Here is a 20,447-nt window from a genome sequence, read left to right on the forward strand (position 1 = left end):
CAATCATACTATGTCTATGGATATTTTTCAGGTTTCAGCAAAAAAGACAGCTAAATAATTTTGATTATGATATCAAAATTTTGCTAAAAGCCATTTTAGGATTCTAGTTTTTGCTAGCATTAGGATTGCTAATATAAACATGCAAGTATGAAGACTTTAAAGAGACCATGTTCAGACCAAAATGCTAAAGAAATACTTGCATAAGCACTTACTAAATCATAGGTAGCGATGACACTCACTGCTAATGTGTTCAATTTCACTTCCCAGGAACAAACATTTTATCCGTGTGTTGGGGAATACTGTCTTCCAACATAGTTTTCAGAGACAAGTATATTTCATGACATATTCTCCTTAATGGGAGTTTTAATGAGATGAGAATTCCCTATGCTTAGATCCCAGTGGTGTAGCAACAAACATATCCTACTCTAGATTACTACACATAGGGCACCCTCTGTAACTGCTGTTTTTAGGACTGAAGTCTCAAGAGTAACACAGGTCTCTGTGTTTTATGGTCACAGTGTAGTACCTGACATTACCAGGAGGTAGTGCTTCAGGTGAAATCTTAAATGAAATCATCCATCTCTGATTAAATCAGAATGCTATGTTGGAATGAGGTATGGGGGGAGCAGTCTGTGTTACTGCACAGAGGTATTCCAAGAAAAAATTGTTACTTGAAAAATATGTTGGAAAACAGGAATATATTAGTCAATTTACACTATCTGTATAATAAAGCCTAACTATGATTTAATATTTATAGAAAAAAAGTACTTGTGGTTTGATTTTCCAAAGGCATGTAGGCTTTCTTAGTTCACTTTTCAAAGGATTTTTTACTTTGCAAGAGAATTTAGTCTTAGCGTAGTGAAGCACTGATTTCCATCATCCAATCATGTGCAAGCAAAAATACTTTTAAAAAATGTTTTTTCCTTGCACATGATTGGGTATTCTTTTCAAAGTGAAATTTCCCCACATTCACTAAGCTAAGTGCAAATTCACTTGCAAAGTGAACAGCCGATTTGCCTTTAGTAAATATTGTTTACAGGCAGTGCATGTTTTCAATTCACATTTAATACTGCTACACTAGAGGGCCTGCTAGTAAGGTGCCATAAACTTATTCTTCACAGCAGTGCACATGGAAGCTGCCAAGTTCAGCCACACTTCTCTATGACATAGCATCACATGACCAAGCATAGGAGGTAGATAGGAAAGCTCCTTGCACTTGGCAGGCACGCTTCTTGCCCAACTATGCTGTGAGTGAAGAATGATTGTATAGTGCCTCCCCTTCTGGGCATTCTGCAGTTACTGATGGGAGGCAGCAAGGGTGGAGAGGACATCACATAGTTGGGCGCTGGATCAACATGTTGGGGAAATCTGATCCATTGATTCAACTCAGCTGCCTACCTCTAGAATTATGCCACTGATTAACAGCTTCAGAGACAGATTGTTTACTAATTTGAGATTGTCTACTAATTTTAAGTGGCATACTATCATTAAAAAAAGTAGTGCCATCATAAACATATATTTTGGTGTACAGTATATGAAAAACCTGTCTTAATAAAAACAAATTATATCTAAAACATCAAGATGTGTCTGAGCAAAATTGTTTTAGTAAACAAAAGCAAGCAAGAGCAATTACAGAGATTTGTAACTGAAATTAAACTGGGCAGCATAAACAAATTGTTGTCTACGAATCAATATGGAACCAATTATCAATGATATAATATTCCAAATACTTTCAGTGGATGCTTTACAGTGTTTGATATTTCTAGTAAGACATACACATTTTTAAACCCACATAACATTTTTGTAAGGAAAAAAAACACAAAAATGAATCATTAACAAACAATAACTGGATAGACGTGTTCTCTCTCGGAAAAAGGCACAAGTGAGAAGTGATGATTTATTGCATATTTCGAACAGAAATAAGGATTATTAGCATTTAGCAGCCAGTTTTCTTGCAATAATACAGAAGGACATCTAGAACCATAGAACAGCTTATAAATTAGCCCCATGCAACTTGTCTTTGGCATTTGAATGCAATGCACTTCATTGCTGAAATAGTGTGTTCAGTACTTGTTTTGTGTTCCAGAAAACTGAAGCTTTAATAAACACCATAAAAATGATATGCCAGAAATAATGATTGGACAAAATGTATAGGCCTTCAATACAATACATACAATGTTGAGCAATTTTATGTGATAAGTGGTTACATTTACACATTTGCTATTTACTGAAAACTCTTGCTAGTACAGTAGGCATAGAAATAATCAAGCTTCTCCATTAAAGTGAGCTATAAAGCTTCTGATAAATATCTTTATATACATTTGATAACACTGCAAGCATCTCAAGTATGTTTGCATTGTTGCTTTTGAAATAAAAATGTGAACTCTCTTAGCTGTAGTCTATGAATTAAACATTCTTTCACAGAACTGCATCAGCTTGAGGAATGAATCAAAGAATGTAATCTCCATCAGTTTATTGTTAATTAGATACCTATTGCTTGCATCATTTTAATTATAACATGTAAGCAATTTGTGGATAGAAAAAAAAATACAGTATTTCACAAAATGCCAATAAAATGACATGTAGCTGGTAACAGAAAATGTACTTTATCACAAAACAAACACTTCTTTGAACCTAAATCTTCTAAAAGGGTAAAGATTTTGCCCCAGGATACATACTCTAGTTACTGATCTCATGTCAGTGCTCATAAAATATTGACACATATCTGACATATAACTCTGTTTAGATGTCACCTATACTTCTTTGCGTACAGTAATTCGAACAAAGCTGAACACCTTGCCAAAGGCTTCAAACAATGGGTCACAGAACGTGTGGATGCAGATGGAGTAGACTCGGCTAATGCACTGAATTTCAATCAAGTAGCTCTTTATGCATGGAACCACAGCCCAGATGTGCAGGAAAGAAAGGATAGCAAAATAAATGCCCCAAATGAGTGACAATGGTATTCCAAAGATTGCAGACAGTAAGCGGTAGAACCAGTACTTAGTCACAGTGAATGTAGTGAAGCTTGCTTTCCATATGCCATCAAAACTATGGGTCCCCTCAGGTTCAGCAATCACATCTTCAAAGTCAATCTGAAATAAAGAGAAAAATACTTAATACCAACTTTACTGAGCCATGACATATGCCAGGCTTATGTCTATTTATGTCAATATATGGATGAAAAAAATGGGGTGGTATTTTATGTTTGTGGTACTACTATTACAACACATGGATTGCCAAAGAACAGGCTCTGAAATTAACATTGATCACGCTTTACTTATCCATTTTGTCTGTACTCAGTACAGAAAAGTAAACCTGATTATCAGATGTATGGAGTTGCCCCCCCCCTGTTGTGGCTAAAATGGCATCAACTCTTCTGGGATGGCTTTTTGGAGTGTGTTTGTGGGGATTTGTGCTTATTCAGCAATAAGAGTATTTGTGAGATCAAGTACTGTTGTTAGGTGAGAAAACCTTAGCTCTGTTTCAAAGGCTACTAAAGTTCTTATACAATTTGTGGTTTTCCAGGCTGGATGCTTTAGATCCAACTGACCCCAACTCAGCAGCTCAGAATGCTTCTGTTCATTGGTATCTCCTTGACTTAAGGTTGTACAGTATAGACTGGAAGTTTGGGTTATTTATGCCTGATCTTATCCAACTGCTTAGTATGAGTAACAAACATTTATATAGTTCATATTTACTTTAAGAAGGACATCAAGTGACAGTCCACATGCAGCCAACTATTTATGGTATAAAATATTGAAAGAAGACTTAGAATTGGTTTTATATTTTCATTAGACTATTGGAAATATATATTAGACAAAGGACTGTAAATTCACCAAATTTTATAGGTACAAAATGGAAATGTTAAAATGACAGTAAATCTGTTCTAGGAGAGTGAAAGGCAAAAAGAGGAGGATGACAGATAATTATTTACAACAAAGTCCAAATCCCATTCGCACTGCCACGGTCTCAAAACCACGAGGTATATGTGGTGCCCAGGTGACCACACGGATGGCGCCGTGCAAAACACTAATAGTAAATAAAAGTAATTCACCGGCACACACTTGAAGGGTTTTTAAAGTATTGATATGTTTATTCAATACCCAATGTCACCGTATGACAGTATGTGACATTGGATATTGAATAAACTTATCAATACTTTAAAAACCCTTCAAGTGTGTGCCGGTGAATTACTTTTATTTACTATTAGATAATTATTTACCTCTATATTGAGACATTCTTACAGTCCAAGAAGGCACACTGATAAATGTGAGAAGAACAATATTCAATCCCAGCCTCTACACACACACCTATAGTGCACCATGAATTTAGGAAACACAACATTTATTCTCAGTCAAAGCGGAACTACTCTTGCTTTATTATTGGTGATTAACACTTTAACTATATCATGACACCTTAGCAAATACAATTTAGTTGATAATGATAACACTTCCAAACCTTTCATAATGTTTTCATACACTTTCACATTATTTTCTTCACTGATGACTATTTCAAAGGTTACAGAATTGCATTTCTAAATTATACTGCAGGAAATCATTAAAAATGGCATTGCCATAATCATCTACAAAAGTTAGACTCATCTGATATTAAATAAGCAAATAGAATTGCAAATAACCCGGTTGCACATGTGGGAACTACTTTTCGCTTGCAAATGATTTTCTATCCAATTTTAAAGTTACATCTCAGATAGACCGCTTCAGAATTTACATATATATTTTCCTCCCATCAAATCCTTAGCTTGATAATATTTTTCATGATGATTTACCGAAATGAGTATCCTTCAGTTAGTTAACGAAGATGGTCTAAGGGCCTCACCTCAATCAGCATAGGTAGTAACTCATATGTAATCAGAATAAGACGGCACATTTTGCCCATCAGCAATACAAGGCATCTCAGTAAAAATTATTTAAGTTTGATAGAGTAGGTGAGCAATATAAAACAAGCTGTTATATTGGGTGAGGGAGCTGTCATTTCCTGGGAATGACATCAAAGGAATTCTTAGATGAATTATTTCTCGGAATTGCTACTGATGTTTTATTAGTAAGAAACCTTTACATATTTCAATTTATTAAAAAGCTTAATAACATTCAAACATGCCGAACCTTCTGACATGCTATCTGCATTTTAATATCCAGTTAATGGAATCGAGTAAGTTAATACCAAAATAAATAAAAACTTTTATTTACATGTGCTTGGTTTGTCAGAGTGTCCATTAGAATTATTCATACAAGTAAAAAATGTAGTAACAAAGTTATTATTGCAATGTAAGAGCCATTCTTTAAATTAAATGGTGGATCTGGATGCCATTGCACATATTGCTGCATCAACAAAGCACCTTGCCATACAAAGATGGCAGCTTTGTGGGTGTATAGTAGCATGTGACTGTAGGATAGGAGACATTTGGAAGATTTGTAGAGTCTCTTACGATAAAAGCATCAATGGTAGTACCAACTTAGTGAGGTTGAGTAGAAAGTTCACTTAGTAAACTCATGTTCACTTCAAGTACCTAATCCTGTGCAAGTGAATAAACAAAAATGGAAATTCCCATATGCATGGTTGGCTGACATGAACTTAACTTCACTGAGCTAAATCAACATTCTGTTCTCTAACTGTCCTGATCACCAATGTCACCAGGAAAGAAAATGAGGGTAAATCCAAAATTCTGAGTTTCCACCAGAACAGGAAGAGAGTGGGAAACTTCCAATGGGGACACAAATGGGATTTCCCTCACATTGGAAAGATTTCCTCTCACTTCCTTTTGAGTCTACAGGACTAGATGAGAACAGAAATCTCCATAACAGGACAGAGAAGCAAAACAATGACAGTGGTTTTAACTCTCTCTAGATATTTATTTCTACTTGTGGTGGTGAATTAAACGGTTACGCCGAACTGTTATAGTAAATCTTATCAATAAACTTACCAACCGGTGTCATTAGACTTCAAGACACTCGGACGCTACAAACTAAATAATGGCATATTGCCACAAAAAGAGGTGCGGAAGAAGAACAGCATTATAAGCAATCATACCAGGAGGAAGTTCATTGTTTGTCTCCAGAACAATCCCTGGCTATTGATGAAACAAAATCACAAGTAACGGCTTTAGAATTTAGTCTTCTACTCTATTCTGTATATATTTGCTGACCTGGAGACTTTGTAGTTCTATTATCTAATTTTAATCAGAAATAAAATATGGCTTGGGCTATGTCTGTTCTTTCTTCTTGGGATGTAATACAAAGATAAAAAAAACAAACACTGGTGGAACATGATCATAAATTTGAATGTATTTATGCAAGCCAAGACACTTTGCTGTGCTGTTCAGTTTTAATATAGACAGGTCAAAGTTGGTCAAGAGACATCATGGTGTTACCTTTTTTGTGCAAATAATAGTCAAAACTTCAACCAGAATCAGAATTTTTTTTTACCTTCTAAATGTATTCAGGATCTGTGACCCCCTAATCAAAAGCTTTCAGCCCACAAGTATCTTGCTGTTTCAGCTGATGTTACTGGTAGTTACCTCTCAGCAAGTGATAACTACCTGTCTCTAGGAACCTTTGCTGAATTACATATAACTTAAAAACCTGAAGCAAATCAGAGGTTGCCTAAATTATGTCCTTTGATTACCATGTTTAGCTATTCATGTTTAGCTATAATATTACTGCTACAGCTAAAAGTAGACAAAACCTCTTGATTAGTACTATATATATAGTACTAAGATAACACCACAAAGATAACACCACATTTGACAAAGATAACACCACATCCAGCCTGGACAGCAGAAAAAAGAACAAAGACTTTACACCTGCAATAGGACGTAACATCAAATTGGACAATTACATTGAAAGCTTCCGCACAAGAGTAGCATCCCTTGTTACCACACAACAGAAAAAAACTACAGACAACCTCCTACCTGCAGAAAGAAAAGCCTTACATAACTTAATGAATGATAAAAACATCATCATCAAACCAGCTGACAAGGGCGGATCAATAGTTATCATGAACACCCAGGACTACATTGCAGAAGGAAACCGACAATTGTCTGATAAGAAAATATATATATACAGTATATATAAAGACCATAACAGCCTTATACTCCCCGTTTCATGAAGATAAATCATGGTTCAGACCTAGACTCCAGTCAAACCTAAAACTGATGCCTACAGAAAGCATAGCTTACCTATTCAGTACTTCAGTTTTTATCCAGGCACTTCTCCCTTCTACTTCACTGCAGTTGGCTCCTTGCTGCCACTCACATAAAATAAAAAAGGGCCAGTACTAAGGAGTTTATCAGAACCACCAATCAGGTACAAACCTGCCTTAGAAATGTAAAACAGCACAGACTTTAGGAACTCTAAGGGTGTCAAAATGCATTGTAATGTGCATTGCAGAGTGTGTCTATTCATTCTGAATGGCATTTCAATGCCATGCACATTTACAGTGGAAAAATGCACCTGCACAATACAATAGTGCACCACAACACCCATGTAGCACCCTGTGTGTTGTAGTGTGGTTTGCTGTGCTGGATGGAATTGTGCAAGTACGCTTTTCGTATGCATTCAAGGTATGGATGGGCCCTAATACTTCTGTTCTTCCTACTGAGCCATGTAGGTTGTTTTTGTGAAAACAGGTGCAGTAGATTGCAAAGGATCCAGATTTAGGTAAACTGAATGCAGTTTTGATTTCAACATTTTGGAGTGTGTACTTGATTAGTGCATTTGTGATTGCTCTCACTTGATGCCAGGAATCTCTCTTTAAAATAATAAGCCCAATGGGCTTCTTTTCAAATCGTCCCAGTTACATATGTTAATTCAGACATGTTATGGCCTCCCTTTTCAGAAAAGTAGCACAATGCCAGAATGGTGTAAATAATTTTTTGCAGTAAAACTGACAAATAACTGAAAGGAAGTCAACCTTAACTTGCATTTCTAGGTTGAAGAGTTCTCAAATATTTACCAAAAAAACTGTATCACATTAATCAAAGACACCATGGAAAGCCTGATAAGGTTTGAAAAGTCTCCCTTTGTTAAGTCATGAAACCTCTAATTTACTATTAAATTATGAAGTAAATGTTTTTTTCTATCTGTGGGATATCAGTTAAAAAAACGTTCATAGTCACTGCTTAGCAATGTGCCCTCACTCTCCAGCTCCAAACTTCCCACTCACATATCTGGCCTGAATCCCAAAATAAATGATAGGGCCTGGGAAAACTCTCAGACTACCTTAACAAAACTTCATAATATGTATTTAAGGAGAACCAAACCCAAATTTATTTTCATTTTACAATTTTTTGTAGTGTGCAAGCGTGTGTGTGAGAATGTTTGTGAATGTGTGAAATTGCGTCTGTGGTTGTGTGTGTGTCTGTCAGTGTTTTTGAGCGTCCGTTTACACTAGTTAAGTGCATTAATCACACAGTCCAGTGCGATTAATGCACTGTAACACGCAATGGCACCTACCACACATTCTTGTGCGGGATGTGAGTTAGGTTGCCATTTATTTGAAAGTTCGATCACCCACACCGGAACGCACGGTACCGCAATGCTGTAGCGACTTAATGACCAAAGCGAAATGTAGGTCCTGAGGTTACACAGGTTGAGAACCACTGGTCTAGAGGATTTGTGGGGGTGCACTGTTTTTTATTAAAACACTAGATAGATCATGTGATCACAGTAAAGGCAGATTATCTCAAATAGAACTCATTTTGGCTAAAAAATAAAACCTTAACAAGTTCACTGGAATGGCCTATATCAATATCCACAGGACAGAGGCAGGTATGTATCTGCAATAATACCTGTTATCCTTAAAACATATCTGGAATATAAGCTGTCATTGGCACCATAAAGCTCTCTATATATGTGCTGCTCACGTCTCATTTCTTTCATTTCATTTTAGTGCCCCATTCCAAACCTCCAAAATACATCTAGGATTGTGCTCTGTAACAGATTTAAAGACCTGATTGTAAATGTCATAATAACAAAACACTCAAAGGAGAACTGGATCAAAATTAATATGGAAAAAAACTCTTTCCCTCCAAATTAGGATATAGTTTATGCCAGACATTCACGTCTTTGTCAGCTAGTGTACGCAAATCAGAGGGCTTGCTTTTAACAGCCAAACACTGGGATATAGTTGGCCACTAGTATAAAACAAAAGTGTTTGTTTAACTTGCATTCCCTCTGCTCACATATTCCAGCATCTCCTTCTAGAACCCTTTTGGACTGTATCTGCACAACTATGCAATGCAACTTAAATGAAATTCTTCCCCAAAACCAATATATTTAAATGCTACATTGCACTCATTTTTTCCCTTTTAATGTGCAGCCAAGAGCCAAAAATTCTAATTGCACTTCCCAGCAATCATGAGAACTATACTCTGTGTACAGAACACCCAAGAAATCTCACTCTAATTATGTAACTACCTAGAAGTATGCACAGAACATGGGAAGAAATATCAGGCATCCCCAGGCATTAAAGTTTATTTAAACCCAAAAACAAAAATTTAATATATTGCAGCTTACCAGTCCCCAGATGTGGTGGATGTATTAGTTTGCCTTTTTAGGCTAGGAACATTTTTAGCAAGTACAAAAAATACACATATTGAACTTGAAATGCAGTGTCCTCGTCACTTCCTGTGTGCTGAAAAAACTGAATAAAAATTGTTATTGTTTCATTTGTAGTTTTTTTGTAAACATCTACTGCCATTGTTTGAAGTCCAGCCTTTGTGGCAGCCATGACTCCTTCCATAGACACCATGGAGCAGTGTAGGGGACAGAAAGTGTATAATTCACACCATTACCAGGTAAAAATAAAGAGGAAAACCCTGAAAAAAGAAAACTAATGCAGTCGTCTCCACATCTAAGGACTGGTATGCTGCAAAATATAAAATTTTTCTTTTTGGGTTTAGTAATGCTTTAAGCTTAGTGCATCTGCTATCACTGGCAAGATATTGGCCTCATATCTAAAGGAGTGGTGGGAATATCATGTTTTATGACAACACTGGGATTGCACACTTCTCCCAGTAACTACAAAATAGAAAGAGGCAAGAATCTTCAATCGCATTTCCTAAGTGGTTTACTTTTCTAGGGAACAGTCTATTCATTTAGGCTGCATTCATAATTTTGCATTGGGTTAGAATGCACCTTTTAACATGTGCTACCACAATGCATGGTTATGTGTGGATATATGTGTAATCCAATATTTCTGAATGGCACCTCGAACCACAGCACAGTGCACCACAATGAGCAAATGTGAATACTTTCTGTGTTATGGTGAACTGGGTTGTGAAAAATAGTGCAGTTGCATCTGTTCATGCTCATAAACACTCTGCAAATCAACCCCAAAAACTCAACCCCTTCCTAGAAACATATGATTTTAAATGCAACAGTAAAGGCTTAAAGTCATATAAAACTGAAACATTTATATTTGGTTGTGGATAGAGTGGGGAACTGAAAGAACCTCTGTTTTTTTGCTGCCTCTTTCCTTGCTTATTCACCCTCTGTATCTGTCCCCAAGATAGGAAGTGGTGGAAAATCTAAAACTTTATTGTTGTTTCTGGAACAGGAGGTAAGGGGAAATCTTCCAACAGGGACACCTGTTCTGTTAACAACTGTCTTAGTCTTTGGAGAGATTTCCTCTTACAACCTTTTGTGTCAATGAAGTAAAGGGAATGCATTGTAAATCTTACTGTATGTGGTTTGGACAATACTCAGAGATTCTTCATACACAATTATGTGGTAAAGCAGCCATTTTCACTGTTACACTCTAGGCAATGTGCCATTCGAGGATGCATCTTCTGTAACGGGCAGGAACTCACTAAAAGGCAGACTTCTCACTGCATTCATTTAGCGCCAATTTCACTACGCTAACTTTGCCTAGGATGTAGTCCAGAAGAAAGAAGGCTCAGAGAATTTCTCACTGGTCAGTGAGGTCATATGGATGTTCTGACCAATGACCACTCGCTATTGCCAGCATTATGATGTTGCACAGCATTAGGGGCTGTGTACTAAAGTTCTGAAGTGTGTGACCCATTACATTTGCCTGCATGGGCAGCAAGAATATGTCATCTGAGCATCTAAGTGCAGTGGTGACCAGGGGTGTTGTGAGTTGTTCACCTATTCATTGGAAATGTGAACTAACCCTTTAAGCCAGGTGTGTATCTATCGGTTGAAAATGGACAAACGGTGAAAATTAACTTGAGACTTTTCATATGAATGTTTCCACTTTTGCTCAATATTCTGATAAACAATGATTGGGGCAGGGATGCAGCATATGTATATAAATTAGAGTTAGGACCACACTACATAGAGGAGCCTTGATGAGGCAGTTGTGAGACAGTATAAGCTTTGTTGCAGGCTAGCTTGTAAGTGGGCTGGGAAACTGTTGTGTATGTACTGTGTAAAGCTCTTTCATGTTCACCTTCCTTTAAAAGCTAGTTATTAATTGATTGAGTACGGTTGCCATTTGCTTTACATGTTGGATTTGTTGTGGTGACACACTCGGGCTTTCAGCTGCCATTGTTATGTGATAGGCTTTTGATGTGTACATGTGTCTTTAAGGAGGAATGAGCTGCCTCCAGGCGTACCTGCACCCAATTTGTCTATTGCTATATATGCTCCAAGATGGAGGCTCTCATAGATTTAGAGTTAGGATCACACTACACAGAGGAGCCTTGATGAGACAGTGTGGCTTCCACATATCCTGCAAACGTTGTTCATCTAAGCAAGTTGTGAGACCGTGTGGAGTGGAGAGTGGTAATGATTTTAAAATTCTCATGACACATTGGGTTATTTATTGCTGTACTAGATTAGGTAGTTGCTGACAGTCCTCCCATCCTGCTGGAACATTGTCTGTGATCTTTTAAGTGCCAAATTCATTTCTTATCATTCTGCATGGGGAAAGGAACACATTCACCTTAAGCTGTTATGGAATGTTCATCCTTTCTATTCTAGATGAAAAGTTTATCAGCAAACACAGGAGGAAAATTCCTTCAATGTTGTCATAAATAAAAATTTTCTTAGCAACATTACAAAACAATATAATTAAAACATGCTGAAAGACATTTTATAATAAGAATCCTTACAAGTATTAAATCCTACAAAGCATCAAAAGTAAAAAGATTACAGGCATTAAGCTGTACATACCAACAGAAGCAATACATTTTCAGATCACAGGAATATAGTCCAGACTTAGGGGTCTATTCACGAAGCAGCCGAAGGATCTAGCCGTAGCTTCGTCTGATCCTTCGGCTAGATTCGGCCCCAGGACCCCTTCGGTTCAGTAGAACCGAGGGGCTGCTGTACGTGCTATTCACTATAGCCCGTACAGCTCCCGAAGTTGGTCGAGCGGCTCAGTCGAGCCGCAGGTATATGCTTCTGCTCGACTGAGCCGACTGAGACATTGGCCGGCAGACAGCCTGCTTCTGGCAGCTGGGCGGAGCCAGCCGTGATCTTATGGCTGGCTCCGGCCACTTGCAGAGAGATCAGCGTCCCTAGTTACCAGCTAACCAGGGACACTGATCTCCAGATAGCCTAACTCTCCCGGGCGCTCTGGGAGTCACCCGCTCCCGGCCGCACAGGAGAGAAACACTGCTTTTTCTTTTTTTATTCTGACACGGAGCCGTTGGCTGGCGTCAGAATAAAAAAAAAAACAAAACATTTTTCATCATAGGAATGCATTGCTATATTCCTATTGGCTATTTCAATTTGCAATAGCCAATAGCAAACTAGCTATTGCACCCGCCCACTGCTGCTGTAAAGCAGCAGAGGGGACCTGCAGTTCTCCATCAGGTCCCCACTAGTGATTGACAGCAGCAGAGGGCGGGTGCAATAGCTAGTTTGCTATTGGCTATTGCAAATTGAAATAGCCAATAGGAATCTAGCTATGCATTCCTATGGCGAAAATATATTTTTTTCTTTTTTTTTGCCGGCAGCAGAACCGCCTGCCAATAGAAAACAGTTGGGCGTAGCTAGCTGTCAACAATCGTTTTCTATTTTTTACTTTTTTTACTATTTTTCTGTTCTGCTCGGTCCCACAGAGGGACCGGGCAGAACAGCTGAACCGAATGCCCCTCAGCGGCATTCGGTTATTCACTCACTGCTGTTCGGCATCTATAAGAATAGACCGAACAGCAGCAAGTAGCCTGCCGGAGGTTCGGCTTAGCCGAGTCGAACTCCTTCTGCACTTCAGGTGCTGAGCATGTTCGGCCGACCCGAAGCCACGCAATGTACGGCTGATTTCATCCGATATACGGCTGAAATCAGCCGTACCAGCCTGAAGTGAATAGCCGAACAGCGTTCAGCTCACTCCGCTTCAGTATCTTATAGCTGGAGAGTAGCTGGTTGGCTTTAGTTTTATCTCAGAAATTGTTTCACTTCCTTAAAGAGCTTCTCGAATAAACTAAAATATTCTGTATACCTACCCCCACTATGGGGGGTGATATGCTACCTTTATCTCATTTATTGTAGGGTGAGCCAAGGGTTGTACGCTGGCCAGCTAGCCAACTGGAGCTTCTAGCCTGACTGGCATTTCACTAAGCCTGTAAGGCATATTTTTTTTTACATTCTGTGATGTCAAGGCAAACCCTGTGGACCATCTTGCTGCTGACATTAACTAGAGTTTAAGAATAGAGGAAGAAAAAGCTTCTGCTACTTATTTTGTGATCAGGACAGCTAAGGAGACAGATCAGCACATGATACATCATAAAAGGTAAATATTAGTAAATTAAAGAATTAAATGTATTTTAATAAATGTGTTTTTGTTTACGCTCCAGCAAAAAAACAATTCACCAGGGAAAAGGCAGCCCTCTACCTACCCCAGCATCCTTTGTAAGGAAGGTAGATGGCTTTTTGAGGAGCTACTATTATTGTGCGACCCCTCTCAAAATCATATATAAAGTTTTAAAATGTTTTTATAAAATGAACCCTTCCAGCACTATCAAGAGCTATGGTTAGCCTAACTTGTTTTAGCAGTTTGTTGTGCACATTCACTCTATTATGGCTAAATGTTACTGGAAAATGGATGCCTAATGTCAGCAGATATTCACTACTAGACCAATATGTAGATGAATGTTTTGCAAATAAACACCTGGCCATTGGATTTCATAATCAATTATTGACTCCTGGATTGGAACGTATGTTATCCCCACACAACTCTACCTACCAGGATTGCAGAAGTAGGTAAGGATTTTTTTACCCACTTACACTTACATTGTACTGGTATTAGCATTATGGAAAACAGTTTTAAGAGTGTACATCTGCTCTAAGATCACTGGAGAGAAGTGTTTATAAAGATACATTTCAGGCATTTATACTATTGATATTTTAAAACATATGTAATGATTTTCTTATGGTTACAAAACTAGACTTATTTTTGTTTTTCTTTTAATAGAATTGCCTGCAGATAATGTTTTAAAAACAGGATACTTCATAAGACAAACGGTTTAAAAATGTAAGATTTTCTGAATTATTTAAGTTCCTCTGTCTCTTATTTGTATCTTGTAAATGTTCTTATCATGCAAACAAAAGATTAAATACCTTCATATAGTTACCATACCTAGCCACAAACTCAAACCCTACTACAACTAACCCCAGTGTATAACATTACCCATATGAGACATGTTATTACATACCAGAGATCAAATTAGATTAGGCATTTTGTTGCTATAACAACCATAGCTACATTACAGACTGCACTTAATATCCCCAGTCATCAAACAACCAAAAATATGTGTGAGAACATTACAGCCATATATGTGTAACAAAACCCAGGCAAAATTCAGTTTTAGCAATGTTTGACATATACAATGTTCTTTTCTGCATAAATGTGCTATAAATAGCTCGTATTGCTTTTCACGGTCATATCTGGATCAGATTTATTTAACAAAGCAAACAACAATGAGCAATGTCCTAAATTATGTAACTAGGAGCAACCAATCATAATGAATTGATCAGTAATCTGATATTTCCCAAAGAGTGAAGGTGGCAAATTTGTTTAAAAAAATTCCCCCTTGTTTTTAACAGATCTAAAAGAAAATGTATCCATGCTAAAAGACTTGTTCATTTTCATGCACCACAAATTCATGTAGATGTCCTTAAATAAGCATTCTTTTTCAATTATTAACTTAATTGGCTGTATATAATTAAAACAATCATGCCCTTCTCCTTGAGGACCAGCCTGTTCTCTGAAGAATCAATTATTGTAGAAATCCCTTTGGGAATAAATGTAAAACTGGCATTCTCAAGATGAAACTGTTTTTCATTAGATGTTTTCCATAAATGAATTGTATTGTTTCTATAGTGAGATTAGTTCTGGCCCATTCTTTGCCTTTTGCTTCCAAATAAAAAAAGATCCAGTACATTTGCCTGCAGCTGCCTAACAGTTGTTTGGGAAAAGTCTGCTCATACAAATGAAGGTCTGCAGAAAATTGGAATAAGTAGGTGTAAGTGATTAAAAATAGCACATGAGTCATCTTCAAGGAAAACTATAGCTAAGACACATGCTGACATATGTGAAAGAGCTACTTGTTTCACTTACATATGAACACGGACATTGCTATAGAAATTAGATTTGAATGAATTATGTTTCATATGCCAGGCAATGATTTGTAGACATGCAACACTTTCTGGTTTTGTAACCTAAGAATTTCATTTCTGAATGTTTTCAGTCTGTTTATAGAAAATTCTAGATCATACTAAAAGAATGTCCTTTACTGCAAATTGAAAGAGGACACATCAGTCACCATGGAAGGTACAATGTACTAGTTAACTGTTCTGAACCTTCCAGGTTACTTCCATGTTACTTAGAATAAGAAGAAGGGCTTCATCTTAAAAGAAAGTGCATGATTCTCAATGGCAGGGATTGTGTGGGTCTGACGGGGTCTTAGGGGAGGGTTGACTTGGCATATCTTGTGCAAATTAATGTTCCTTTACTCAGCTGGTGCAGAGAAGCGCTATCTCTCAGCTTGTATCTCTCAGAGACAGGCCCGGCGCTACCGCAAGGCAAGGCAAAAAACAGGGCATTTTGACAAGTACTCGTAATGCACCAAAAACGGCCCTGCTCAGAGATTCTACTCTACTTTGGAGTTCCTGGGTCTGCTACCTGCCGTGGACATTATTAGGGATTCCTCACTCTACCTCTTGGATTTTTTATTTATCTCATATTATGAGAAATGCAACAAAAGGTCCTGGAACATACAGAAGTAGGCGGAACACCCAAGCCTTCAGGTCTGGAATTATGAATTTCCCTGCTAAAGCCAAGTCTGGCCACCAAGTTTCACTAATATCACATTTTTGAATGGACTGAACCTTGTTTTGAGTCGCTTCATCACTACATTCATATTTCTATGTTGGCAAAGACCAGTGTTGGGCCAAGGTCCTCTAGCACCCAAGGTGATAATGTCAAAGTGATCCCCCCCAGCCTTTTAAATTGGCACTACTAAAAACAAACATACAAAAGGTAAAAAATGAAAGTGTTAATACAAACAAATTAGTTCTCATTCACTCTGGTGTGGTGTAGTACCAATCGCTTTACTACAGTGCCCAGTAACCCACCTAAGTGCAATGTGGAGAGATGTACAGTGATGAGAGAGGGGCAGCACACTGCTTGTATACACCAGGCTGTGCCACAACACAAGCATTTATGTGCTGCCATGTTGTGCAGTCTGCAGAGCTCTCATCCTCATGGCTGCATCCTCTTGGCAGAAGTTCTCAGTTAGAGCTCCCTGAGCAGCAGGAGAAGAAGGAGCTGCAGGACCTTAATGATCAGCTGGTCACTACCAGCACAACGTGCATGGTGGGTGCCTCTTCTACCTCTGCCTCAGTCCAGCCCTGGCAGGGGACCTTTGTAATGAAAGATAAGGTCATACCATTTATTATTTTTATAATTTGCAGGCTGCCAGTGTTGTCTTCCTCTGAAAATACTAGCTGTCTGGCTGTTATGCTGATGCTTTAATTGCAGTCATTTTTGATTTTCTGTTTTAAGTCTGTGAAAGGAAAGGAGTTATACACACTGTTGCAACCTAGCATCTCTGTTACAAGGTACTACTGATTATATACTTAAGATCATCTTGTGGCAGAAATGGGGAAACACAGCATTGTCACTAAAGATGCAAGGTTTTGAACATACCTGTGTAGTTAAATGCACCATAACTAACAACAATCTGCACAACTCAGATTTCCCCGCAATGATATACTGAATTCTATGCGTTGAGGAAACAAGAAAAGTCAACTTCATCTATCTACTTAATTTTAAACCCAGAGAATGGTCAGATAATATTGGAAGTTTCCTGATTTTTTTACGTGATGAATAATTGGAAGCTATTTGGGTCACTAAGAGACTCTGAGAAATATGGAGCTACAATATTGTAATTGTTACAATATTGTAAGACCTTGTGTGCTAAATGTATTGAATTAGTATTAATTGTAGATTTTCTATTTGTTTTAAATGCTTGAAATTTTATTGAATATGTGTCTATAACTCAATTATTAGTATTATACCTTAAAAGTCAAATAACTTTTTTTGTTATCCGGGGTATCAAAAACATTTACGTCACTAATTGTACTTATACCTGATATACTGAAGAGAGGAAGCCACACACAGGTGATTAATTTTTGTGGTATGCTGTACGTCAGTGACTATTAGATAAACGGAGACCCCAGAAACAATAACTGATGCCACATGGGGAGGATTGCTGTTTCTTTGAAACTACAGTAAATAGTTTAAATAGTGTTCTCTGGAGCTTTTATTTAGGCAATTTGTGAGAGCATTCTTTACAATCATATGGCCTATAAGATTAGTAACAGCTTGGAAGCAGTAGTTCAGAAATATGAGAAATACCTTATGAATATAGGACAAGCAGAACAGTATGTCACAAGATCCTAGACATTGACGGCATATATAGCAGTTCAGCTGAATATTGATACCCTAAAAAGAATAGCTAATATGTCCTATCACTGCAAAATTAAAAAAAAACCCACCTAATTATTCCTTCCTAAAAATAATTCCCTTTCTTAGGCCTTAGTTACTCTGTCAGTTTCGATAACACATTTGCTGTCACTTGTCCCACTGCTATAGCAGCTATAATTATTGCCCACCAAGTTTTATATAAATAAAACAATCCTTACTCTTTTTGCCAATGTTTATTGGAAAGTATGCCAACTATACATAAAATATGAACATTAAAAAAGAAGAAAATAAGTATTTTTCGCTTAGTTTGCAGTTGTTTGCAGGCTTGCTCAGGCTGCTACAGTGACTTTTAGCTGGTAATTTGGGAGATGTGGAATTTAACTACAGAGTGGGAAGCTGACAATACAGAATCTAGGATCCATTGTCCCAGGCTCAGGCCTGTTTACTTATTTAGCAAATATTTTCACCCAATGTCACACTTGTGCAGCAGTTCGTTTGGAAAGAATGTGTCTAATGAGGAAGACAATCTATTCTGCAGTTAGTGTTTGCCTGTGAAATTTGTTATACTTCAAGCACAGTCTGCATCATGGTGTAATAGTTGTTAATAACCTGAGAGGAGCTCAGTCTATGCTACCTGGGTCTTCTTGTGACCACTACATACAGATATCTTCACATTTTTGCATTAGTGTAATGGAATGCTTTCATGGCAGATTCCATGGGCACCAGTGAATAGTTTATCTTTCACAGTAGATTCACATGCATTCACTTTCCATATACTTGTGACAGTTTTTTTTAATGGTGTGCAGTAGCCCTTTGATAACGAATCCATGAACAGGAAAAACAGCATTTAGATGCTAAGGGTAAAAACACTCTGCACTTTCCAATGTTTTCATAAATTAACCATACTGATAAGGAAATCTGCAAAATATTTATTATCTAAGTTAACAAAAATGGCAAAATGTAATATGCAGTGCCAAAAAAATGCAGATAATAACATGATGCCATGCTGCCCAGTGCAAAACGGCATAAAAAGTTTCAGGGGGGAATTTTCTAAAACAACATCTGGAGCAGTTGCCAATAGTAACAAATTAGCTTCTAGTTTTGGTCTCTTCAGTTATGGTTTGAAAAGGAAAGAAAGAAGCTGATTGGTTGCCATGCACAGCTGCTCCAGAGTTTGTCTGCTCCAGTTTTTGAAAAAATATCCACTCCCAGTGATTTTGGCAACCAAAGGATATATATGTACTCACCGTGCAACAATATATCTTTCCTGTGATAACTCAACCAACTTTTGGATGGATGCCAGCAGGCTTGAAGGCAAACCAAGTTTCATTAGAAAACTATATATAACTGTGACGCAAGCCATGTTATAGGCTAGGCCCCATTCACAATATATGTATTGGGTCCCAACACATAGACAAGGCAAACAGTCTTATGTCCTAATAGTTCAGTTTACAGTGCTGCACTGCAGTAGGACAGCATGCAGTACTTTTTTTCACTGCAGCATGTTGTGACGCACTATTAGACATCCCAACCTGCAAAAACTCATTTCAGGGAAGTGAATGGGCGAGAGGGCACCTCCCTGAAATGATAGCCGATAGCAGGGGAATCAGCAGATAGCAGAGGAGCTAATGCTTCCCCTGCTATATGGTGTTATTTTTTGTATTCTGACAGCGGCCACCTTTAGGAGCATTATAAAAAAACAACAGATAGCAGGGTAATGAATAGCTAGTCTGCTATTAACCATTTCAAATTGCAATAGGCAATAGTAGGCTGGCTATTGTACCCGCTCACTGCTGCTGTCAATCAGCCTGCTATTGGCTATTGCAACGTGAAAAGCCAATAGCAGCCTAGCTATTCATTCCCCTGCTATCTGTTTGTTTTTTCATTCTGACGGTGGCTGCCTTTAGAATAAAAAAGAAAAAAACAGATAGCAGCGGATCCTGGAAAGGTTTACTCTGCTAGATTGAGCAGAGTAAACCTTTCTGGGATAAAATCTTTCTCTAGTGGACATCAGGGAGCCGTTATGCTATAACAGGAGACTCCTGGAATGTTCAGGAGAGTTGGGAGGTCCGCACTATACCCGCATCAAAATGCACTGCAATGATTAAACACGAATTGTCATTTTGTGTAATATTATTGTTATATCAATAAAGTTAAAAAGTGAACAGTGTGATGTGACATCTGCAACACATCGGCACTTCACAGCACAAACCGGTGGCCGCATCTGAAGGCAGTCGATGGTGTAAAGGGGCCTATATAGCTAAAACTCCAGACAAGCAAATAAATACACATTTTTAACATGTATAGGAAGGCTTGCCTACCTGCCAAAAGATATGTAAGTCTATTTAGTAATTCTTAAGATCCAACAGCATAGCCAGGTCCTGGACCTTCGAAAGCACACTGATGTGTCATCCATGAAGCATTTTTATAGTGACAATACTATAGTGCTCAAAAAGAACATACGATCAGCCCCTAAAAACTGAATCTCTTTTTAATTAGTAAAATTATAAAAAAAATTATAATTTAAA

The 20,447-nt window shown here is 37.7% G+C and overlaps 1 protein-coding gene across 1 annotated transcript in view; it reads right to left on the bottom strand.

Annotated features, from left to right (window-relative positions):
- Positions 1-2,084: 2,084 nt before the first annotated feature.
- CAV1 (caveolin 1) overlaps positions 2,085-20,447 on the bottom strand; it is a 41,860-nt gene continuing 23,497 nt past the window's right edge. The window contains exon 3 of the mRNA XM_018558910.1: positions 2,085-3,095. Coding sequence (XP_018414412.1) covers positions 2,754-3,095 — 342 coding nt within the window. The 3' untranslated portion in view covers positions 2,085-2,753. The remainder of the gene's footprint in view (positions 3,096-20,447) is intronic.

The sequence above is a fragment of the Nanorana parkeri genome, unplaced genomic scaffold (assembly GCF_000935625.1).
Source record: "Nanorana parkeri isolate BGI_ZX_2015 unplaced genomic scaffold, ASM93562v1 scaffold15, whole genome shotgun sequence".
NCBI classification, from domain to species: Eukaryota; Metazoa; Chordata; class Amphibia; order Anura; family Dicroglossidae; genus Nanorana; species Nanorana parkeri.